This window comes from Macaca thibetana, chromosome 9 (genome assembly GCF_024542745.1).
Source record: "Macaca thibetana thibetana isolate TM-01 chromosome 9, ASM2454274v1, whole genome shotgun sequence".
Taxonomy (NCBI): domain Eukaryota; kingdom Metazoa; phylum Chordata; class Mammalia; order Primates; family Cercopithecidae; genus Macaca; species Macaca thibetana.
Genome location: NC_065586.1, coordinates 87,779,961 through 87,806,550, shown reverse-complemented (window position 1 = coordinate 87,806,550; position 26,590 = coordinate 87,779,961). Strand labels below are relative to the sequence as shown.

Here is a 26,590-nt window from a genome sequence, read left to right as displayed (position 1 = left end):
TTAGAATCTTTCAATACCAGTAGTTCCTAAAAGGTCTAATACAACTTAACAGTCCAGTGTCTGGGAGGTAGGTTGAGCTTCTGACTCTATAGAATCTGTCATCAGAAATCCAGTTTAAAAAGATGCTAAATCATGGTGGCACTAAGCAGCAATGAACAGAGCTAAGTATAACATTTTCTTAAACTATAATTACATGAGCAAAATGAAGCAAACCCTTTGTATTATTACTTGCAATCAAATAACCAAACGTTTTACCTACAGGTTGTTTGTTTACAAAGGCTGCTGAAGTTGGGGTATAATCCAAATCCTCATCATTGAAAAGTTCTTCAGTACTCATTCCAATTGCTTCTCCCATATTAAGGCCAAGTTTCTTCTGTAATAATTTTCGTTGGCGTGCTATCCTCTCTTTAGGATCCACTTCACCTTTCAACAGAAAAGAAACACGTTTTCCCCAAATCAGTTAAGAAATTTTCTAATATGTGCACATTGAACTCCATCAAAATAAACACACTATTAAAACATCCCTTCTGCCAATAAAACCAACCATATTCATTCATGATCATCTCTGAACATCTCATAAACTCTGTTACCTAATCACATTGGAAAATAGTGTTCTAGTTAACAAAACATTCTGGGAGTTCTCACTGAGATTCCCCCATTCCCCAACTGTCAATTAGCAAATATATATAAAATAGTAAGATTCATTCCTGGGCCAGGTGCAGTGGCTCACACCTGTAATCCCAGCACTTTGGGTGGCCAAGGTGGGAGGATCACTTGAGCCCAGGAGTTTGAGACCAGTCTGGACAATGTAGGGAGGCCCCATCTCTATAAAAAATAATTAGCAGGGCATGATGGTGCACGCCTGTAGTCCCAGCTACTCCAGGGACTGAAGCGGGAGGCTTGCTCAGCCCAGGAGGTCAAGGCTGCAGTGAGCTGTGATCAAAACACTGCAGTCCAGCCTGGGAAACACAGTGAGACCATGTCTCAAAAAAAAAAAAAAAAAAAAAAATCATCTCTATGGAAACAAATCAATTTTATTTTATAGCTACACCTGTACCTCCTATGGAAGCTCTCACTGGGCAAAACAAACAAACAAACAAACAAACAAACAAAAAACAAACCAATATCTAGATTTTGTTCAATGGTAAAAGGGCTCAACAAACAAATGCTTACTCCAAGTGTAGCCTTTATGTATTCTGAGCTGATACAGCCCTAATATCCCAAATAATAACGATAAGGGAATAAAAGTAGACAGGTTTTTAAGTGTCTCAAGTAAAACCCTCAATCCTTCGGTGCAAAACAGACAAAACAGGACATACCAAAGGACATTTAAAAATAAAAATTTCCCCTTAAAACAGCTAAGCTGTAAAAGAGAGTTATACCTTATTGAAAAAAATTTGATATTTTAAAAACAATAACAATCTGCTTCTAATAATGGCTGAGTTAGTTCCTATTGGACTAACCCTCTGCACCTAACAAACTCTGGCCAAAACAGAAAAAACAAACTACCTAAAGGCACTAAGAAAAAAAAAAAAAGCATTTACTTAGGGGAACTGTCAGTACTTAAAAAGATGGGAATAGCACTAACAGCTAAAAGCTACAAAAGCTAAAAGCTACAAAAAAAAAGTTTTCCCTTTTTGTAACATTTAGCCTGAAGATAGAGGCAGTCCACGAAATGTGTGGCAGCTAAAATTTGAATTGAAAACCTAGTCTTCTTTTTTTTCCCCCAACTAAGGACAAGGTCTCTCACTCTGATACCCAGGCAGTAGGTACAATCATAGCTCACTGCAGCCTCAAACTCCTGGACTTAAGAAGTCCTCCTGCCTCAGCCTTCTGAGTAGCTAGTACTATATGCATGTGTCACCATTCCTGGCTAATTTTTTTTTTTTTAATTTTTAATTTTAGAGATGGGGTTTACTATGTTTGCCCAGGCTGGTTTTGAACTCCTGGCCTCAAGCAGTCCTCCTGCCTTGGCCTACCAAAGTGCTGGGATTACAAGCGTGAGCCACTGCACCTGGCCAAAACCCAGTCTTTCTGGCTTGGCTTGAAGCATGAGAAGAGAGTTAGGGGCCATTGCAATCCCAGGAAGTTAGAAAGGGAAAACCCTCCAAAAGAGAGAACCAGAGAGACGAAGGCCAAAATTATCTGTAAACTCAGCCCAAATCTCTGGCTGACCCCTGAACTATGCATGCACAGAGCAAACTCCAAACAATGCAGCTAAAGCTAAGATCTAAAAAGCTAAAATTGACATTTGAGCTATTGCCCACAGCAAAGAAGAATGAGTTTGAAATTTTGAGTTCCATCAAATTAAATGTCTGCTAAAATAAGCAAGCAAAAACAAGCAAAACAATCTTTGGAAGAACATAACAGAATCTAGTCCACACCACATAACGTTCCTAATGTGCAGAATAACTGACAAAATTAAACAAAAGCAAAGAAAAGAAAATGTAATCCATTTTCAAAAGAAAGACAATAGGGACCAACTCTGAGATGTCTCAGATGTTAGAATTAAAAGGTTTTAGGATTTCTGTTGTTTTTTGAGACACGGTCTTGCTCTGCTGCTCAGGCTGGAGTGCAGTAGCATGATCACAGCTCACTGGAGCCTTATCCTCCCAGACTCAGGCAATTCTCCCACCTCAGCCTCCTGAGTGGCTGGGAACACAGGCATGCACCACTACACCAGCTAATTTTTTATTTTTTGTGGAGGTGGGGTTTCTCTAGATTGCCCAGGCTGGTCTCAAACTCCTGGGCTCAAGACATCCTTTCACTTCGGCCTCCCAAAGTGCTGGGATTACAGGCCTGAGTTACTGCACCTGGCCAGAATGCAAGATTTGTAAGAAACTAACATAAGAATGCTCATTGTAAAAGAAGATACTGTCACAATGAATAAAAGACAGAGGATACCTTGGTAGAGAATGAGAAACTATAAAAAAGAACCAGGCTGGGTACAGTGGCTCACATCTGTAATCCCAACAGTCGGGGAGGCCAAGGCAGGAGGATCACTTTGGCCTAGGAGTTCAAGACCAGCCTGGGCAACATGGCAAAATCGCATCTATACAAAAAATTTAAAAAATATATAGAATTGTACACTTTAAAAGGGTGAATTAAATAATGTGCAAAATATGCCAACACAACTTTTTTTTTTTTTTTTTTTTAAATAAAAAAGAAGGTCTGGGGCAGGCATAGTGGCTCACACCTGTAATCTCAGCACTTTGGGAGGCTGAGGTGGGAGAATCGCTTGAGGCCAGGAATTTGGGACCAGCCTGGGTAACACAGCAAGACCCTTATCTCTACAGAAAAAAAAATAAAAAATTAGCCAGGCTTGGTGGCACATGCCTGTGGTCCTAGCAAGATGGGAGGATTGCTTAAGCCCAGGAGTTCAAGGGTGCAGTGAGCTATGATCATATCACTGAACTCCAGCCTGGGCAACAGAGTTAGATCCTGTCTCTAAATAAATAAATAAATAGTTCTAAAACTAAAAAATACAGTATCTGAAAAAAAAATTCTTTTAAACCACTGGATAGACTTAACAGCTTAATGGAAGATAACAGGACAAAATGCAAGCGAACTTAAAGCAATGCTGTTCTCACTCACAGGTGGGAACTGAACAATGAGAACACTTGGACACAGGGCGAGGAACATCATACACTGGGGCCTGTCGTGGGGTGGGAGTATGGGGGAGGGATAGCATTAGGAGATATACCTAATATAAATGACGAGTTAATGGGTGCAGCAAACCAACACGGCACATGTATACATATGTGACAAACCTGCACGTTGTGCACATGTACCCTAGAACTTAAAGTATAATAATAAAAAAAGATAAAGCAATACAAAGTACCCAATCTAAAGAACAAAGAGAAAAAAAGATACAAGGAAAAAAAAGCCCAAATATGAAATCAAGAAAACAATTCTATTTACGAAAACAACTTGTATTCTGTAAAGTATAAAATGAAAAAAAATTTAAAACCAAATGAAAATGTTCATGCATCATAAGAGTAAATATTGTTAAAACACTAATATCTCCCAAATGTATATACAGATTCAACACAATAGCTATCAAAATCCCACCTGGCTTTTTTTTTTTTTTTTTTGCAAACATTGACAGACTGGTCCTAAAATTCATATGGAAATGCAAGAGACTCAGAATAACCAAAACAATCTTGAAACACAGGAACAAAGTTGGAGGCTCATATATCCTGATTTCAAAACTTACTACAATGCAACAATAATTAAGACAATGTGGTACTCGCATAAGAATAGACATTAATGGAATAGAATTAAGAGTCCTGAAATAAACCTATGTGTCAATAGTCAACTGATTTTTGACAAGGGTTCCAGAGCAATTCAATGGGAAACAGAACAGTATTTTCTACAAATAGTGTTGAGACAACAGGATAGCCACATGTAAAAGAATGAAGCTGGACCCTTAACCTCAAAACATATACAAAAAAACCTCAAAATTAATAAAAGAACTAAAAACTAAAGCTATAAAACTCTCAGAAGAAAAGAGAGGTTGGCCGGGCACGGTGGCTCAAGCCTGTAATCCTAGCACTTTGGGAGGCCGAGACGGGCGGATCACGAGGTCAGGAGATCGAGAACATCCTGGCTAACATGGCGAAACCCCATCTCTACTAAAAAATACAAAAAACTAGCCGGGCGAGGTGGCCGGCGCCTGTAGTCCCAGCTACTCGGGAGGCTGAGGCAGGAGAATGGTGTAAACCCGGGAGATGGAGCTTGCAGTGAGCCGAGATCCGGCCACTGCACTCCAGCCTGGGCAACAGAGCGAGACTCTGTCTCAAAAAAAAAAAAAAAAAGAAAAGAGAGGTAAATGAGCTTGAATTTGGCAAGTTTCTTATATATAATACCAAAAACCTGAGAAACAAAAAAAATACAAAAAAAATGGACTTCATAAAAATTAAAAACTTTTCTATTTCAAAGGATACCACAGAGGAAATGAAAAGATAACCAATAGAGCAGTAGAAAATATGTGTACATTAGACTGGGCGTGATGGCTCACGCCTATAATCCCAGCACTTTGGGAAGCCAAGGCTGGTGGATTACCTGAGGTCAGGAATTAGAGACCAGCCTGGCCAACACTGTGAAATCCCATCTCTACTAATAATAAATACATTAGCTGGGTGTAGGGGCAGGCGCCAGTAATCCCAGCTACTGTGGGAAGGAGCCGAGGCAGGAGAATCATTTGAACTCAGGAGGTGGAGGTTGCAGTGAGCAGAGATCGCACCACCGCACTCCACCTGGGTGATGGAGTGAGACTCCGTCTCAAAAAAAAAAAAAAAAGAAAGAAAGAAAGAAAAAGAAAACGTGTAAATAACGTATCTGTTAAGAAGCTTGTATTAAGAACATATACTCTTACAACTCATAAGAAAAGGGCAAACAACCCAACGAAAAACGTGCAAGTTATAAGAATTGACATTTCTCTAAAGAAGGTATACGAATGGTCAATACACGAAATGAAGTTCAATGTTACTGGACAACAGGGAAATGCAAATCAAAATCACAATGAGATATCACTTCACACCATTAGTATGGCTATAATCAAAATGTCCGATAATAACAAGTGTCAGGAAAAGATGTTGAGAAATCGAATGTAAAATAGCAGAGCCACTTTGGAAAACTCTGGCAGTTTCTCAAATGGTAAAATACAGTTACCATATGAGCCAGTAATTCCACTCCTAGGTATCTACCTGAGGGAAATTAAAGCATATGTCCACACAGAAAGCTGTACATGAATTTTTATAGCAGTATTTTTCTTTCTTTTTTTAGATGGAGTTTCACTCTTGTTGCCCAGGCTGAAGTGCAATGGCATGATCTCAGGTCACGGCAACCTCTGCCTCCCCGGTTCAAGTGATTCTCCTGCCTCAGCCTCCCAAGTAGCTGGGATTACAGGCATGCGTCACCATGCCCTGCTAATTTTTGTATTTTTAGTAGAAATGGGGTTTCTCCATGTTGGTCAGTCTGGTCTCGAACTCCTGACCTCAGGTGCGCCCGCCTCAGCCTCCCAGCAGTATTTTTCAAAACAGATAAAAGGTAGAAACAACCCAAATGTCCATCAACTAATGAAAAGCTTTACAAACTGTGGTATTCATACAATGGAATATTATTTGGCCATAAAATGAAATACTACCACATCATATCCATTAGGATGGCAACTATCAAAAAACAGAAAATAACAAGAGTTGGCAAGGATGTGGAGAAACTGGAACCCTTGTGTACTATTGGTAGAAATGTAAAATGATGTAGCTGTTAGGGAAAACTGAATGGCAGCTCCTCAAAAAATTAAAAATAGAATGACCATCTGATCCAGCAATTTACTTCTGGGTATATACCCCAAAGAACTGAAAGCAGTAACTCAAACAGATATTTGTACATCCATGTTCACAGCAGCATTATTCACAACAGTCAAAATGTGGAATAAGCCTGCGTCCACTGGTGAATGAAAGGATAAACAAAATCTATATACATACAATGGACTATTATTCAGCCTTAAACAAAAGGAAATTCTGTCCTATACTACAACACAGATGAACCTTGAGGACATCATGTTAAGTGAAATAAGCCCATCACAAGAAGACAAACACTGTATGATTCACTTACGTGAGGAATCTAGAGTAGTCAAATTCATGGGGATAGAAAGAATAATGGCTGCCAGGGGCTGGGGAAAGGGGGAAATGGGGATTTGACGTTTAATAGGTATAGTTTCAGTTTTGCATGATGAAGACTTCTGAAGACTGGCTGCACAACAATGTGACTATACTTAATATTACTAAACTTAAAAATGGTTAAGGATGGTAAATTTTTTATTATATATATTTTACCACAATTTAAAAAACCTAATATATCCCTTAAGAGTAATAACATTTAGAAAAGAAAAAAAAGTACTGATATACTCTATCACATAGATGAACCTTGAAAATATTCTCTTAGGTAAAAAAAGCCACTCACAAAAGACCACATATTGTATGATTCCATTTACCAGCCACATGCCATTTAATGATGAGTACATTCCAAGAAACGCGTCATTCAGTGATTTTGTGGTTGTCAACATCACAGTGTACTTACACAAACCTAGAACGTAGAGCCTACTACACAGATACGCTGTATGGTATAGCCTGTTGCTGCTAGGCTACAAACCTGTATAGCATGTTACTAAATACTACAGGCAACTGTAACACAATGGTAAGTATTCATATATCTAAACATAGAAACGTACAGTAAAAATGCAGTAATATACTTTTATGGGACCACCACTGTATATACAGTCTTAGTCTGTTGCTGACTTAAATGCTGTTATGTGGTATGTGACCAAATATAAAATGTTGAGAATAAGCAAATCTAAAGAGACCAAAAGTAGACTTGGGGTTGCTAAGAAGAGGAGGGGAGGAAGTAGGAGGATAAAGGGTGATAGCTTAGGATATGGGGTTTCTTCTTAAAGTGACGAAAATGTTCTAAAATTGACTGTGGTGATGGCTACACATACCTGTGAGTATACTAAAAACCACTGAATTGTACACTTTAAATGACGAATTATATAATGTATAAATTATATCTCAATAAAGTTGCTTGAAATTTTTTTTTTTTTTTTTGAGACGGAGTCTCGCTCTGTCGCCCAGGCTGGAGGGCAGTGACCGGATCTCAGCTCACTGCAAGCTCCACCTCCCGGGTTTAGGCGCCTGCCACCTCGCCCGGCTAGTTTTTTGTATTTTTTAGTGGAGACAGGGTTTCACTGGGTTAGGCAGGATGGTCTCGATCTCCTGACCTTGTGATCCGCCCGTCTCGGCCTCCCAAAGTGCTGGGATTACAGGCTTGAGCCACCGCGCCCGGCCGAAAATTTTTTTAAAGACTGCTCTACCAAGTAGGGAAAAACATTAGGCATCCAAAAGACTGCTTGATCACAACCCCAATACACTTACACAGAGCCAAAAATTGGTCCTCTCATTCCAGAGGAAGTCCTATTGGGGGAAATAAGCTACAAAGGAAACCCAGACCAGTATGTATACTAATCATATATGGCGTCACTAATACATAGGAGGGGACAAACACAGATCAACATTTAAAGAAAACCTAACTACAGGGTTTTAAACAAGCACTGTTCAGCAAGCTCTGACTTAGTAGCACGAGAAAACTGAGTTCCCAAGAAACTGCAGTTCCCAATCCTGGTTACATATCAGAATCACCTATAGGACTTTTCTCTTTTTTTGAGATGGAGTTTCACTCTTGTCACCCAGGCTGGAGTGCAATGGCATGATCTCACTCACTGCAACCTCCGCCTCCCAGGTTCAAGCCATTCTCCTGTCTCAGCCTCCAGAGTAGCTGGGATTACAGGCACCCGCCTCCACACCCAGCTAATTTTCATATTTTTAGTACAGACAGGGTTTCACCATGTTGGCCAGGCTGGTCTCGAACTCCCGATTTCAGGGGATCCACCTGCCTCGTCCTCCCAAAGTGCTGGGATTACAGGTGTGAGCCACCATGCTGAGCCGGGCTTTTCTTTTAAATACAATTACCTACACTTCTTTATAGATCTATGAAATCAGAATACGGCAAAACCAAAACATATACAATTTTTATCTCTGATAATGTCCATGAGTACACTAGTAAAGTCAGTAAACTTACTGTTTAGTGATATAAATGAAAAGTTTTTGAAGACTTTTACCTCCATTATTAGAAAAACTGCTTTTCCAAAACTTAAGCAAATTATCCTCTTAATTCTCTGCAAAAATAACTAGATCTTTTAATAGAAACCATACTAAACAAGATGAAATGAGAATTTGACAATTTTTTATGATAAAAAAAGTGAATATATTAATAAGGTTCTAAATGACGGTTAATTAGCAACAGAACAGAGTTTTATTCTGTTTTGTTTTTTAGTCAAAAAGGCAACTTATTTACTTGCAAAAATCCACTTAAAACATCAAGGTTTTTTCCCCACTCCAGGCCATTATCTTGAATGGCTAACACATTTATTTTATATTCAGATAGATTCTGTAAGTTTAAAAATATTAGGACAATACCCGTCCAAGTCTTTTTTTCTTCTTTTTTTGAGACAGAGTCAACCTCTGTTGCCCAGGCTGGAGTGCAGTGGCGTGATGTCGGCTCACTGCAACTTCTGCCTCCTAAGTTCAAGCAATTCTCCAGCCTCAGCCTCGCGGGTAGCTGGGATTACAGGCACTTGACACCACGCCTGGCTAATTTTTGTATTTTTAGTAGAGCCGGTGTTCCGCCATGTTGGCCAGGCTGCTCTCGAACTCCTGACCTCAGGTGATCCGCCCACCTCGGCCTCCCAAAGTGCTGGGATTACAGGCATGAATATCTATCCAAGTCTTATTTTTCACTCTTAGTTTTTGCTTTGGACACCAGCATGAGTAAACCCAATTAATACCAGAAATATGTGATAAAAACAAAACAATCTCTCAAATTTCCAGAATTGGGAAAGCATTACCACAATCTGTACTAATCCTGATTTTATAATATATTAAACTGGGGCTCTTGGGTAACACTCTATAATTTCTATATTACCTAATACAATTGTTGCTGAAATATTAATATGTATCAACCAATGATGCACATATTCACTTAAAGGAGGAAAAATACTCATACTGTAGCTTTAAACCAAATACAGCTGGGTTACCTTCAAATTCATAGCATCCCCTCCACCTGCAAACTTCAGTTAATTTACATTTCATGACATGTTAGTTTGTGTGTAACTAATGAACAGCATATGAAGTGACAAATTCATTTGAAAAAACAAATTTTAGACTTTCTTCTACAGAACCACTACAGACCTGATTTTTCATCTTGGACTTCAAATTCGGCACCAGCAGATCCCAGGAGTGATGCACCATGTTGTAACAATCTACATATATCAAATCTGTCAAAATTCAATCGCTCTGTAGTAGGTGAATCTTCCATAGAACTTTCGGAAGTAGGTTCTACATGAGGTTTAAAAATATTAATTTGACCATATAGCCAAAGTGTGGAATGAAAGAAAACAGCATATCATTACTTGGGTTGCATCAGTTACACACACACACACACACACACACAGTTGCATCAGTTATACACACACACACAACACACACACACACACGCTTTTGTTTTTTTAAGAAGCAAGGTCTTGCTCTGTTGCCCAGGCCGGAATGTAGTGGCACAATCACAGCTCACTATATCCTCAAACTCCTGGGATCAAGGAATCCTTCTGTCTCAGCCTCCAGAGTAGCTGGGACTCCAGGTGCACACAGCTATGCCTAGCTAAGTGATTTTTATTTTTGTAGAGACAAGGGTCTCACCATCTTGCCCCAGGCTGGTCTCAAACTCTGGGGCTCAAGCAATCCTCCTGCCTCAACTTCCCAAAGTGCTGGAATTTACAGGCGTGAGCCATTGTACCCAGACAGTAATATTTTGAGAAAAGTAAAAGTGGAGGAAGTAGAAAAGCTACTGTGGGTTTATGATCAGTTCTTAGTTATCTATGAATAAACTGGTGGTTCTTCTTTCACCAACCATCAGATTTTAGTGAGTATATGTGTAACTGTGTCCAACCACAAAAGCAAAATGTTATGTATATAAAGAAATGCATTCCCATGTTAAAATGTATATGTTAAATACCATGCTGTCTCCACTTACTGTAAGAATTTAAAAATACCAAGGTAACAGAATGAGTTTATTATAGCTCAGTTAGAAGATAAAAATATTCACAGAATGTATTCATGAATAAGGCTAATAAGAATCATCCCTCCCCATACCTGAGGAATACGCTGAGCCACGAAGCAACTATGCACTCAGCAGGACTCAGTTCCCATACTCTGGGCAAATAAGAATCTCCTGGTAAGTTGCCAAAACCATATATACATGTGAGGTCTAAAAACATCTATAAAATGTTCTGTATTCCTTCCTCAAAAAGCTATATGTTATAAATGTTAAAATATAATAACTCATTGACTTAATAGTTTGTTTAGCTGGCACCTGCATGAAACTCATCTGTTAACTAAAGTATAACTGCTTAACTTAAAATGAATTTCTATTAGTATTTTAAGTTTTCTAGTGATGATAAGCAAATTCACTTACTAAAAATTTTACAGCTAGTTAAAAATTTAATGCTAGTGTAATGCTAGTTTTTTAAAAAAATTAAGTCTTTTAAAAATGGAACTAAGTTGTACCACCTTTATGTACCAAACTAAGTGGGGATAACAAGCTGAAAAGGAAAAGGCTCTTTTCTAAAACAAGTTACAACTTCTCTAGTCACACATTTCATTTAATGAGAGAAGACAAATTAACAAAATAACTCAAAATAACAGGTATCAGGAAATATAAACCAACTGTTTTAGGCAAGTTAAGACTTATGATAAAAGTGATGTTATTAAAGTGAGTTGAGGCCGGGCACAGTGGCTCATGCCTGTAATCCCAGCACTTTGGGAGGCTGAGGTGGGCAGATCACTTGAGGCCAGGAATTCAAACCCCCACCCCAGCCTGGCCAACAAAGCAAAACCCCATCTCTACTAAAAATACAAAATGAGCTGGGCATGGACCTGTAATCCCAGTTACTTGGGAGGCTAAGGCACGAGAATCGCTTGAACCCAGGAGGCGGAGGCTGCAGTGAGCCAAGACTGCATCACTGCACTCCAGCCCGGGTGCCACAGTGAGACTCTGTCTCAAAAAAATAAAATAAAATAAAATAGTTGAAAATGAATCTAGTTGTACCATTAAATTTTGATTTAATTAAAATGTGCAACTTTCCAGCTTTTCAGAAGCACGTAATTTGTTTTTAAATATCACTGCAGGCAATCAGAACACATTTTTTCCCACTACAAGAAATCTAAAAAAGGGCACATAAAAAACAAGACTTAACACTCCAAATATCTATATATAATTGTGCTTAAATGTAGAAAATAACTACCCTATACTATTCTCTCAGCAACAAGAAAAAAATAGACTTTCAAATATTTACACTGTACTGATTTAACTTCTTTTTTTAGAATGTCAATTACTTGAAGGGAAGTAATAACCTTTGTAAATCAAGCATACTGTAGAATGTGTAACTTAAAATGCATACAAAAACATTTTCTATATCCAGTATATTTTTTTTCAATGTGGTGAAAAATCACCTTATTCAGTATCATTTCCTGACAAAGCTGTACCTAAAACCATGGAAATTAAGACTTTAAAATTGAAATTATTAAAATATAAAATGCATATTATAATTAATTCTACAGTTAGGTTTTTACTTAAAACTACTGTCTCCACTTAAAAGCACCTTGTCTGGTTCTTGGCACTGGATTCCACTCAGGTACATTTTTCACTATAGCTTCAACAGCTTGTCCTGCTGCGATCCGGGTATCCCAATTTGCACTCCTTAAATATATCAACACCTTAAAAATTATAAAATACAAGTTATGTATACAAAAATATTGTTTGTGCAAGGTAGCCAGAACAGAGAAATACAAATTTACTTGTTATTAATGTATAATTTGGCAGCCATCCAAATATATATAAAACACCTTAGAAATTATTAAATTAATTTACAAGATTCTATCATTCACATAAAAATCACTATCACCTTAAATAGGGGATTTAAGAAACCTGTGGCCAGGCACAGTGGCTCATGCCTATAATCCAAGCACTTTGGGAGACCGAGGTGGGCAGATCACCTGAGGTCAGGAGTTCAAGACCAGCTTGGCCAACATGGTGAAACTCCATCTCTACAAAAAATACAAAATTAGCCAGGCATGGTGGCACGCGCCTGTCATCCCAGCTACTTGGGAGGCTGAGGCAGGAGACTCACTTGAACCTGGGAGGCAGAGGTTGCAGTGAGCCAAGATGGTGCCACTGCACTCCAACCTGGACAACAAGAGCAAATCTCTGTCTCAAAAAAAAAAGAAACTTGTAATTAAAGAATGTTTAAGTGCATTTTAAAAATGACAGCCATTTAACATACTAAAAAGCAAAGTACATATTATTCATTAAGTCCCATTACTTAATACAAAGAATTGAAAGTTACAAATACTCAAGTTCAGTATGGTTGTAAGATATAAGATCAATACACAAAATCAATTGTATTTCCACACATTAAACAATCTGAAAATGAAATTAAGAAACCATCCCATTTACGGTAGCATCAGAATGTAGAAAATAAGAATCAATTTAACAGAAGCAGTGTATGACTTGTACAATGAAAGCTATAAAACACTAAAAATATTGTTGAAGAAATTAAAGATATAAATAAAGACACCTTGTGTTCATGGATTCAAAGACTTAAGATTGTTACAACAGTAATATACAATAAATTAATGAAGAGATTCAACACAATTCCTATTAAAATCCCAGCTTTTTGTTTGTTTGTTTTGTTTTGTTTTTTTGCAGAAATGGACAAGCTGATCCTAAAATGTATATGCAAATGCAAGGGACTCAGAATTACCAAAACGATCTTGAAAAAAAAAAAAAGTAGACTCACACTTCTTTTATTTTTATTTTTTAGAGACAGAGTCTCTATGGTACCCAGACTGAAATGCAGTGTCTTAGTCACAGGTGCAATCATAGCACACTGGAGCCTCAAATTCCTGGCCTCAAGCAATTCTCCTGTCTCAGTCTCTTGAGTAGCTGTGCCTATGGACATGTACCACCACACTTGGCAACACACACTTCTTGACTTCAAAACTTTCTACAAAGCAACAGTAATCAAGACAGTGTGGTACTGGCAAAATGACAGACATACAAATCAATGGAACAGAATTAAGAATTAATAAATAACCTGTGTCTATGGTCAACTGATTTTCAACAAAGACGTTGAGACAATTCAATGGAGAAATAACAGTCTTTTCAACAAATGGTGGTGGGATAACTGGAAAGCCACATGTAAAAGAATGATGTTGGCCGGCCGTGGTGGCTCACGCCTATAATCCCAGCACTTTGGGAGGCCGAGGTGGGCGGATCACGAGGTCAGGAGATCGAGACCATCCTGGCTAACACGGTGAAACCCCGTCTCTATAAAAATACAAAAAATTAGCTGGGCGTGGTGGTGGGCGCCTATAGTTGCAGCTACTCGGGAGGCTGAGGCAAGAGAATGACATGAACTCAGGAGGCGGAGCTTGCAGTGAGCTGAGATTGCGCCACTGCACTCCAGCCTGGGGACAGAGTGAGACTCCATCTCAAAAAAAAAAAAAAAAAAAAAAAAAGAATGATGTTGAATACCTAGTTCATAACATATACAAAAATTAACTAAAAAACTGACCACAGAACCCAAAAGTAAGAGCCAAAACTATAAAACTCTTAGAGGAGAACTTAGGGGTAAATCTTTGTCACTTTGGACTAGGCAAAGGTTTCTTAGATACGACACCAAAAGCAGAAGTGATGTTCAAGAAAGTAGAAAGCTCACAGAAGAGTGTATTTCCAAATCAAATATCTATTTCCTAATAATACACCTTTGTATAGTTTGGATACCTTGTATATGAAGAACTATACGAAGAACTTTCACAACCCATCATAAAACGACAAATAACCCAATTTTTAAATGGGCAAGGGATCTAGGTAAACATTTCTCCAAAGAAGATATACAAATGTATTGCTTCTCTGCTTTTTGGCTAAGATCAAGTGAAGACATACAAATGAATAATAAATACATATGCCTGATATCATTAGTCATCAGGGAAATGCAAATTCAAACCACTTCATATTCAGTAGGATTGCTATAATCAAAAAGTCAGTTAAGAAATATCGACAAGGATGTGGAGAAATCTAAGTTCTCATACACTACTGTTGAAAATGTAAATGATGGGACCATTTTGGAAAATAGTTTAGCAGTTCCACATAAAGTTACCATATGGTACAGTAATTCTACTCCCAGGTATATATATACTCTGGAGAATGGGAAAAAACCTCCAAAATTTTATACACAAATTTTCATAGCAGCATTTTTCATAATACAGCAGCCAAAAAGTGAAAACAACCCAAATATTCATCATCCGAAAAATCAGTAAGATGTACACATGTATGTTCACACAATGGAATATTATTTGGCAATGAAAATGAATATACATGCTACAATATAAAAACATTACTTTGAGCAAAAGAAATCAATCACAATAGATTACAATTCATTTTATATGAAATGTTCAGGATAGGCAAATATTCCTACAAAATTAGTTTAGTGGTTGTCAGGCACGAGTGCAGGAGTATTGAAGAGTGACTGCTAGTAGGTATGAGGCTTCTTTTTGTGGTGATAAAATGTTTTAAAATTACAGTATGGTGATGGCTGCTGTACACAATGTTAATATACTAAATACCACTAAATTGAAACTTACAGATGTAAATTATATTTCAATAAAGCTGTTTAAGAAACAAAACCGGCTGGGTGCGGTGGCTCACGCCTGTAATCCCAGCACTTTGGGAAGCCAAGGCAGGAGGATCACGAGGTCAAGAGATCAAGACCATCCTGGCCAACATGGAAAAACCCCGTCTCTACTAAAAATAGAAAAATTAGCTGGGCATGGTGGTGCGCGCCTACAGTCCCAGCTACTTGGGAGGCTAAGGCAGGAGAATCGCTTGAACCTGGGAGGTAGAGGTTGCGGTGAGCCGAGATGGCGCCACTGCACTCCAGCCAGGCAACAGAGTGAGACGTCTCAAAAAAAAAAAGAAAAGAAAAGAGAAAGAAACAAAACCAACGGGCAACAGGAAAACATTGACGGCCGAGAAAAGAGGAAAGACGGTGAGACAGTGCTAAAGACAAACTCTGCCTCTTTGGGAATGATTTGATGGTAGCCAATATGCTGAGGTCTGAGTGAAGAAGACCAGAACTCACTTGGAAGGCTGGAAAACTTTTCTCAGTTCAGCACAGATGGGGCCTGTTCATTGTTTCATAGTTTCAGGTCATTCAGTCCTCCATTTCTTCTCTTGGGCTGAGGAGAAGAAATATGTTGCCTCTCTCTGTCTCCACCTTACACACGAATACTGCCTAACATGCATCCTTCTTCATTCTAAGAACATGGAGCCTTTAGGTATCAAATCACTGTCTCTCCATCTACATCCTAGTTAGAAAGTTCGGATAATATGTAAGTGGGAATTATGTTGGAAAGAAAGTCACTGTTAGTCCTTCTGGTAGCAACCACATAGTGCAGATGTGTGTATGTTGAAAAGGGCTTGGAACTCCCACTCATACACAACAGAGATGGACAGATGAGAACGAAAAAAGGGGTCAAACTGAAAGGAGAGAGAGATCCTGGAGCTCCCAATATCTGGGCAAACATATTGCTCCCCTACACTACCCTGTATCTACCTCCCCAACTCCCCTACTCCTACACAAAGCACTCCTGCTTTACTTTCCATGTCAGGAAATTAAATGTATAGAATTTGCCACTTGTTACGATACAGGTACACTTCAATAAGCATACAGAGTTCAGTAAAAATACAGCAGTTGCTTAAGGGAAGAAAATGGACTAGGATTATGAAAACACTGATCCACCAAAGCAGAAAGCCTCCATTTTCAAACAGCTGATAACTAAGAATGTAATAAGACTCCAACTTCTCATGTATTTCAATCATTGCCCATGAGTACTCATCCATTCAAAGACTACCAACTATAATATAATTATTAGTCATTAAGAACAAGTTAGACCACTAACAAACCAGATAAACAACTTAGTTCATTACCAAACTGGGACAGATTCAATTTTGTGCCACAGGCAAAAGGATCTATACTCAAATCCCTTAAACTACTAAACTTGATTTAAAAAAAAAAAAAAAAAAAAAAAAAAGTTTAAGTCTTGTGACCAAGGGGGAAAAAAAGAAATAGCAAAAATGTTTAAAAATTAAGATGATGTTTACCTTTATTTTTGTGTTCTTATCCATGAATAAGTCTCTACAATTGTACTATACTAAAAGAAAAAAGAAGTTCTTACTTTAGACAGGAGATTATTGAGTTCATGGGGATGAAGCTTCACCACTTCTCCAAGTTGCTGTGCAGCAGCTTTTCTTGTTACAGGAGTAGTGCCAGTATCCAGTAAAATAAAAAGGCGATCGAGCCTGAAATAACAAAAATACAATGGTTATTCTGAAATGTTTTTCCTCATATGTACAAGTTTGAGCCAACAAATGCACTGAGCAGATGCTATGAAGGAAGACCTACACTAACATAGATAAGCCCCGGAAGGACATTATGGTGAAATAAGTCAGACACAGAAAGATAAATGCTGCATATCCTCACTTATAAATGTGAGCTAAAAAGTTGATCTCATAGAAGTTAAGAGTAGAATAGTGATTACTAGCGGCTGGGAAGGGTAGGAGAGGCAAGGGGGATGGAAGAGGCTGGTTAACCTATTTACAGCTAAATAGAAGGAACAAGTTCTAGTGTTCTGTGGCACTGTAGAGTGACTAAAAAACAATTTACTGTATATTTTCAAACAGCTAGAAGAGAGGCACTTTGAATGTTCCCAACACAAAGAAATGATAAATGTTTAAGGTGAATAATATGCTAATATGATCATTACATTGTATAGGTATATGAAAATATCACACTGTACCCCCATAATAATGTACAATTATGTGTCAATTAAAATAATACTTTTTCTAAAATTGCAAAAATAAAAATAAAAGTGACCTATGCTAGGATTACAAGAGATGCCTAATCTCTTACGGAACTTGCTACTGGGGTTGAGGGGAGCAGGTAAGGCAAGTACAATACGATACATGGCAGAAAAAGAAGTACAAAGTGCTTTGAGGATTGTGAAAGAAAGGAGCAAATACTATATCCCCAACTATGTAATACTGAAAAGGCTTCATAAAATAAATGGTGTATGAGATGGATCTTACTGGTAGAAAAGAATTTTAACACTGGTGGAGATTAGGTGGTGAAAGGGAAAGGGGAAGAAATACCTGGAAGATGGAAAACAAGAACACAACAATAAGAGAAGGGAGAGTATATTTAGGGAAATGAATAACACAGTTTGGTTGTAATTCAGGGTATACTTAAGAGAAGAGTGGGAGATACAGCTACAGAAGTAGCTGGAATCCTACTGTGGAGACCTTTTAATGAACTTGCAACCATGAAGGTCTTGGGTCAAGAAAGTAATGGAACTGAAACTACGCTTTAGGAAGATTAATCCGGCAGCAGTGTGATACATGAAGTAAAATGGAAGGAAACTCAGCAGGGCATGGCCATGTTTGTAATCTCAGCACTCTGGGAGGTCAAGGTGGGAGGATCACTTGAGGTCAGGAGTTCGAGACCAGCCTGGCCATCATGGTTAAACCCCATCTCTACTAAAAATACAAAAATTAGCTGGGTGTAGTGGCATCCACCTGCAGTCCCAGCTACTAGGGAGGCTGAGGCAGGAGAATTGCTTCCGAAACCAGGAGGCAGAGGTTGTAGTGAGCTAAGATCACGCCACTGCACTCCAGCGTGGGTGACAAAGTGAGACTGTGTCTAAACACTTGCCTTTACCCATTCATTCACTGGCTTTTGCTATAGGATTGGTGAACAGTCAATCAGACAGTAAGACCAAAAAAAGGGAAAAAATGGTTTCTTGACCTACTTTTGTCTTGATACCATCCCCCTTCTACCCTCATTCAATTATCCTTTCTCCAATATCTCAAATCAGTGTTACTAATCCATTCTCTTCTTCCAATATGCAGAGCTCTCTCCCTACTGAGAAAATAAACTGCTTGATCTCCACTCTCTAGAACACTTTCTTTTTACTGTCAAGCATCTTGAACAAGTGTTTAAAACAACATTTCCTCATCACATACAATTTAATCCATATAAATCAAGGTTCCATCTTTCTACACTGAAATATCACACCTGAAGGTCACCAATGAACTCTTAGGCTCCAAATCCAATAGTTTTTTAAAAGGCCAACTTTTCTTGACTCTTCCTTGACAGCTGTGACCAGCAAGCACCCCATTCTTACACTACTTTCCTTCCTAGGTTGCACATTATATTACCCTGTTCTCCAAACTCTTCTTTCCTTAGTTCTCCCATTCTTAATACTCTTAATATTAATATTGGGAGAATATTCATGTTCAATCCTTGGCTGCTCAACTCTCATCAGTTTCTCCCTGAGGAAACTGTATACTGTTATTTGTTTAAATTATATCCAGAACAAATATTCCCCAAGTCCAGGCCCTCTGAGAGTGCCAGTTTCACACTCCCAACTGCCTTGTCATCCTGTTGCCAGATTAAGTTCCTAAAGCACCCTTTGAATAAACCACTACCTTACTCTAAAACTTTCAATGGCTCACACTTACCTACTAGACAGTAATCCAAAACAAAAAGTATCTCCCAAATATGGGTATTTTTGGTTTCCACAATTTTGCCTATACTGTTTTCTCCACTTAGAATGTCTCTCACACTCCTCCAAGCTAGGGTTACAGTGGCTCACCCCTCTTTGAGGGGATGGTTTCCTGGCCAGTTTCTGCCAGATCCCCAGAATGGTCACTGGTTGTGGTTGCAGTGAGTAGGTACTCTGCCTCACTGCAACAGCAGGCAGCTGTGCAGATATAACGGCCCCAGGTGTGAGACAGGAACTGCTGGTGGGAGGCACAGCTGAGAATATGGGTATATCACCTGGAATTTAACCAGATACACGATTAGGCGTGATCTTCAGGTGTGCCTGAGCTTGCTTCTCTAACAAGAGAATAAAATGTGCTACAGCAAACAAACAAAATATTTTCTCTTTGTTCAACTTTTCAGCTAGCTCCCATTCATCAAGATTCAGCTGAAGTCCCTCACCTTCTTGAAACCATTTCAAACTACTATGCAACAGAGATTACTTCCTTTTCTGAAACCCACATGAATTCTCAACTTGAACAGCTACTTAAGTATTTATCATGCTATTTGGTGGCATCTCTCACATTAGTCACATGATGTCTAATTTTCCTCATTAGGCTTCATCTCCTTCAATCATTCTTTTTATCTCGCACAACACTTTGCACAGTATTCAAATATTTGTTATGTAGTTGATATTTACTGTAACTAAAACTATACTTAAGGAAAAGTTCAAGTTTCTTAGGGACAAGTTTAAGAACCAACTTTAAGGAAAGAAAAAGTATTTTGTATTTTTTTTTTCCTGCTTCCTTTGAGAAACATCCTTAATCTGTGATAGCAGTATTACACAAAAAAATGGGTTGGTAAGGTAATGTTTCAGTAAATGAAAAGATCAGCACAGCAGTACTTCAGCATTCTGAACAAGGCAGTTAAGCCTGTCCCAAATAGCAAGCTGAAAAATGCCATGCAATAGGCACTGTATTCCTTCCATAATTTCCATCCCTCCTAAACTTTCCTTTGGTCCCCTGCTACCCAGCTTCACTTAGAACTCCTGCTCAAAGACCTTATAGACTCCTCTCTAACCTAATGCTGATCCTGTCCCACAGCCACACAGTTCCTCTTGCCTCTCCTTTTTGCAGAGCCTTTTATCCCAATGCCATGTCACGTCACCTCTGCTCTCCCACCAGCCAAATGCCCTAAGGTAGCAGATCAGCTCATTCTCTCATCCACTCCATGCCTGTTTATCCTTACTTCTTCCACTTTGGATAGTAACCAAAATTGCCTCCCTGAATAGAGGAATGGGGACACAAGAATGCTTCTTTGATTCTCTTGACTTAAAGCCCCTTTCATAGCCCCATTCCTCTCTCCAGGAGAGCAGATTGGACACCACATAAAAGGAAGAACAAAAGAACAAAGAGATGAGCAGACAAAGATCTGACAAGAGGGCAGTCTAACCTGTTATCTCAGGGTAGCCAGCTATGAGGCAAGCAGGGTAAGCATCAGGGCCAGGCCACAATGGAAAAGGCTGGTACAGTGAACTGGTGGGGAAAGGAAAAGAACGTGAGACAGAGTCAGTATTATGTTGGAGGGTAGACAGGGCCCTTGGTGAGGGAAAGGTCTGAAGGAAGCTAGACGGTCAGAAGAGAAGGGAAAGTTAAAAGGAGGGCTGATTGAGGGAACACTGTACTTACTCCCATACTACTTTTGGCTAAAACTTCTGTTGCAGAACAGCTAGCAGAAAAAAGTAACATTCTTCATTCTCTGAACGATAGACAGACAGACAGAGGAGACACAGGTAACAGATGTCAAGCTGCATGGAAGGTACCAAAGACTATAGAAGGATAAGTAAAACATAAGAAAATTATATTTTATAATATCCACTGGTTATAAATTTATTGAGAATAAGAAATCTGGCCCATTTTCAATCTGGATGTTAACTCCAAGAAATAACTAAACAAGACATGATTCATGTAACCTGTGATTTCAGGCAAATATTCTAAAGACTGCCTAGAAAAAGGAAAGAGTACATAGAATTTTGTAGAGATTATGCTAGCAGTTGCAATCCAACCTCTCTCCTCTCCAGATGTTTGCATTATGTTAATTCATAACAGTAAAGCCGTAAAAATAAACAAAGAAATGTCACGCATTTTAAACAATAAAACGTGTCCTAGATTACTACTTCATAGTTAATAAACAAACACATGCTGTATTTCCACTCTAAAACATCCCGGGGGGTGGGGCACAAAAAGCCACACTGATATTTTCGAAATAAAGTTAAACTCTCTGATAAATTAGGGAAGGTCAACTGACAGAATGCCTCACAAAGATAGCTTTGTGTCCTTAACTAAAAAAGCATGATCAGTCAAGAGTATCCATTTAGTTACACATATTTTATACGTAGCAAAAGTACAGTAAAATTTTAAGTATAGATGATTTGAATGTTTACTTTTCTGTGTTACTTAGGAAATAAGGAAAGATCATGACCATCACTTAGTACAGTGCACAGTGTGTACTTAATATGTGGAACTTAGCACAGTGTACATATTATCATTAATATGTTTCAAAAGAAACAACTTCCAACAAATTCTCTAGATTAGTGTTTTTAAACATATACTTTCTAGGTCATGTTGTGGATAATTTGAAACTATGTTAATGTTATGTTGTTTTAAACATAAAGATATCATACAGAACACTAAGAATCAATATGAAGGTGTGAAACCATACCAAAGCCAGGTGTAAGGGCAGGCGTATGCTAGATAAGTTATCCCATTCTACCCCAGACCATAAACTCCATGAGAATGGAGAGCACACTGTTTTTCTCTGCTATACCTCTAGCACCTATAACACAGAAAGCACTCAGTTAGTATTGGTTAAATGAATGAAGAATGGTGAAAATGTACAACCAAGCTATGCTATTTCCTTCAAGACATTTTTTTCTACCCTCCATCCCTGATCGAACAACCTATAGCCTCTTGCATGACTTTATCTTAATGACAAAACATAGTACATACTAATCTAGGTTATTTAGCAGAAGTATGGGTGGTTTTAAAACTTCATATTAATATATATTATGTATTAACATGTAAACTTCATAATACATTTTAAAGTGTATTATTAAACGGTTAAAACAGTCTATTTTTATGTGTGTGTCACAATTGAAAAAAAATTAAAAATAATACTTCAAACAAGTACCTTGAGAAACAAACCAAAGAAATAAGGAGGAATTTACCATTGGGATTGAAATGGAAAAGCTTTGATAATGCCTCTTCTACTTTTTCTGGTTTATCTCTAAATTTTTTAAAGTATGAGATATTTGATAAATTAGAATTTACAACAGTCCCTTCTGTCATCTTATAATGGATTGAAATTAACAATAAGGGCCAGGTGAGGTGGCTCATGCTTGTAATCCCAGCATTTGGGAGGCCAATGTGGGAGGCATGCTCGAGGCAGGAGTTTAAGACCACGCTGGCCAACATGGAGAGACCCCATCTCTATTTTTAAAAAATTATTAAAAATAAATTAACAGTAATGGAGGAATAGCCCTAGAAAATCTGTGTTGTCCTTTATTGGTAGTTTTTTCTACATTAACATTTTCCTGTCCAGGATCCACTCAACATCCCCTACATCAAGAAACTTCCTTTTATTTGACAGAATAGGCCTACTGAAACAATGTTGCTCTGAAGTATCAACAGTGCAAACAGAAAATGAACAAAATTGAGCGAAGGTCTGCTCATATGTAGCAATTTGTTTCTTCCATAAGAGGATGCGTTTTTGTTTTTTCTGAACCCTTTCTGAACACTGTAACATTTTCAAATGCAAAGATATGTGAGAAATCTAAGGTATGGCTTTTAAAACAGTCATATCATAAGTACTGTCTAGACATTGTAGACATGACCTTTACAGCACAGATCACTGAGGGAAAACTATGTATTTTTGAAACCTTCTCTAGCTGATTGAGGAAAAACTATGTTCCTATTAACTAGCCAATGTACAATAATCAGTTCCATTAATTGTGGCATAAACAGGCAAAGGTAGCAAAAACAAGCTGTTTTAAAAATTGTATTAAGTCATGGTTCCCAACACAGCTATAGATTCCATAAACCTAAACCAGGCACGGTGGCTCATGCCTGTAATCCCAGCACTTTAGGGGCAAAGCCGCGTGGATCACTGGAGCCCAGGAGTTTGCAACCAGCCTAGGCAACATGATGAAATCCCACTTCTACAAAATACACAAAAAAAATTAGCCAGGCATGGTGCTGTGCATCTGTGGTCCTAGCAACTTGGGAGGCTGAGATGGGAGGGTCACTAGAGCCTGTGATTGTGCCACTGCCCTCCAGCTTTCTAGCCTGGAGGCCAGAGTGAGACCCTGCCTCCAAAAACAAACAACAAACAACAAAATGCCTAAGAAATCCATCTAAGGTTGCTTTGTTTAGGGGGCGGGGGACCGATTCTTGCTCTGTCACCCAGGCTGGAGTGCAGTGGTGCGATCGCAAAGGTAGCTTTTACTGTTGGTGGCAAAATCCCAACTAAGTAACAGATGATAATGAGAAAAAGCATCATAAAGCAAAATAATGGTATTCAAAGATATAACACTTATTATTTAAATTATTCACAAGAAACACTGAAAGTCTGTAATATATGCTAATTTGTTTTTTGCTGAGGTTGACTTTGTGGAAACAAGTCAAGTAGCTAGTGAATGACTAGCTGACTTTCCAGCATCTGCATCTTAAGGACAACATTCTCCTCTACTCCTACATCTGTATTTTGAGTCTTGTACTAAGGGTCTAAAAGAGTCATATCATTTTCCATTGATATTTCACTGCATTTCACAGAGAACTTCAAATGCTATGACTGTATTTACAATTTCAGAGAGTAACAAAATTATTTTTGCAAGATGTAACTCAGCTACAGATCAACAGTCATGCATTTCATAATCTGCCACATTCTTACAACTGAAAGTACAGTAAAACCAAGCCTATTAAGCAGGGTTTAAAATATATGACCACACAAAATACATCATATCCATTTTGCATTATAAATGACCATGCTATTACAGAATTTACTGTATTATAAACTTCAAAAAATTATTCTAATTTCCTTCCTGTAGGAGGTAGCTTTAAAAAGAAAAAAAATATTCTGATGATTGTTAAAATTAGAAAATGGCCAATATTAAAAGCTATAAAGTCTTCCTTACTGCAAAAAAAGAAAAAAAGAAAAGAAAAAAAGTAGTTAAACTCAAAAGCACTCACTGAAAAACACTGGAAATAGTCTACTATGCACAAATTACAGTAAAATCATACTCCTACAAATGTAGGAGTAGAGAACAATGTTGTCCTTAAGATGCGGATGCTGGAAAGTCAGCTAGTCATTCACTAGCTACTTGACTTGCTTCCACAAAGTCAATCTCAGCAAAAAACAAATTAGTATATGTTACAGGCTTTCGGTGTTTCTTGTGAATAATTTAAATAATAATTGTTATATCTTTGAATACCATTATTTTGCTTTATGAGGCAACTCATATGGCAACTCAAAAGGTATTAAAGCAGGAAGCAAAATCACTCATTCATTTTTTTTACATGTACTGAATACCCACTAAGAAACAGGCATTCTGAGGATGGAAAAAATCAAAGACACATTTCCTTCTCTCACAGAGTTTATGTATCCAGCAAGTAAGATAACAATTAACCAATTACAAAATATAAATATTATGACTGACAGGAATATGTATTGGTGCAAATAGCTCAGATGAAGTAAAACCAGAGAAAAAGTCCTGAACAAGGTGATATATATGCTTAGATCAAAAAACTGAGGCAGGTGGATCGCCTGAGGTCAGGAGTTCGAGGTCAGCCTGATCACCATGGAGAAACCCGTCTCTACTAAAAATACAAAATTAGCCTGGCGTGGTGGTGCGTGCCCGTAATCCCAGCCACTCAGGAGGCTGAGGCAGGAGAATCGTTTGAACCTGGGAGGTGGAGGTTATGGTGAGCCAAGAACGCACCATTGCACACCAGCCTGGGCAAGAAGAGCAAAACTCCGTCTCAAAAAAAAAAAAAAAACAAAACTAAGGTCAGACCTAGCCATACTTGAGATGGGGCTAAGAAGTGTTCCAAACATAAAGAGTAGGGGGTAAGAAAATGAATTCTGGGGAGGGTGGAGGATAGAAGAGAGAAGGTGAAGGGGAAGTACAGAGAACCTGACACAGGATGAATCTAAAAAGACGACGCAGGAACCAGATCACAAAGGATCTGCTAAAATACGTTTGTTTGGGAATGCGGACTTTATCCTAGGGCAATAGGAAACGACTAAAGGGTATTAATTAGAAAGATGACCAAGTTCATGTTCAAATTTGCAAATCAGTAAATAATGCAATTGAAGTGAAGAACAGATTGAATGAGATGCCATGGAAGGCAGGAAAAGGAGAGAGGCTCCTGTCTTGGACTAAACAGTCTAGTCCGAATACCAAATACAATGATACATAAACTTAATATGAGATTTATCAGGTGATACAATATTTAAAGGGATGAGTACTTCCTTTCCTAGGGCTAGAAATGTATATTTTCTAGAGTGTATATTTTCAAAAGATTGGATGTAGCTTTACAGCGACAAAAGGGAAGCGTCTCTCTAAAGGTGTCTTGGACTAGAGATGGTGGCATGTTTTAGGATTGTGGTAACCGGTATAGAAAGAAAAATGATTGGCTGGAGAAAGATTAGAAAGGCAGAATATACAGGATTGGATTTGGTAACTGGCTGGACACGGGAAGTGGGAGGAAAAGGGAAGTCAAAGAATATTCTCAAATTTCTTGACCAGACAATTGAGGGAATAATGGTACTAATTTACTATTTCCCATCTGTTGGAAATTCTGGTGGAAATGTCTTAAAAATATTACAGTGTCTCTTCAGTTACGCATATGTAATAAACAGTGCAAAAAATATTTTAGACTTGATTTTGGCATATGATTTTTACCTCCTGGGCTATTTTCCACCTATTTTACATAAAATAGTATTAAAATGAGTCTGCACCAACAGGAGAGAAAGGAAGTTTGGTTAGCACAGAACTATGCTTCGTGCGTAGAGAAGATCAGCTTGAAACTAAAATTTGCCATTCAAAGAAGTCCACAGATGAAAAAGTCAAGAATTGACACTACCCCCAAAACACACAAGGTGTCTCAAAATGTTTAAGCACAGAAATAGCTCTTTCATAAAAACATGACAGGCTTTTTAAAAAGTGAACAAGAAAAAAATCTACAGAAAAAGAGTGCTAGTCTTCGAAACACAACATCCAGAACAAAAGACAGTACCTTCAAAACCCACTCAGTCATTCAG

General features: G+C 38.2%; 1 protein-coding gene across 3 annotated transcripts in view; it reads right to left on the bottom strand.

Annotated features, from left to right (window-relative positions):
• BTAF1 (B-TFIID TATA-box binding protein associated factor 1) overlaps positions 1-26,590 on the bottom strand; it is a 105,825-nt gene that overhangs the window by 77,109 nt on the left and 2,126 nt on the right. For all 3 annotated transcript variants that reach the window (XM_050805593.1, XM_050805595.1, XM_050805594.1), the window contains exons 2-5: positions 16,908-17,031; positions 12,272-12,386; positions 9,807-9,953; positions 260-423 (exon numbers count right to left, since the gene is read on the bottom strand). In XM_050805593.1, coding sequence (XP_050661550.1) covers positions 260-423; positions 9,807-9,953; positions 12,272-12,386; positions 16,908-17,031 — 550 coding nt within the window. The remainder of the gene's footprint in view (positions 1-259; positions 424-9,806; positions 9,954-12,271; positions 12,387-16,907; positions 17,032-26,590) is intronic.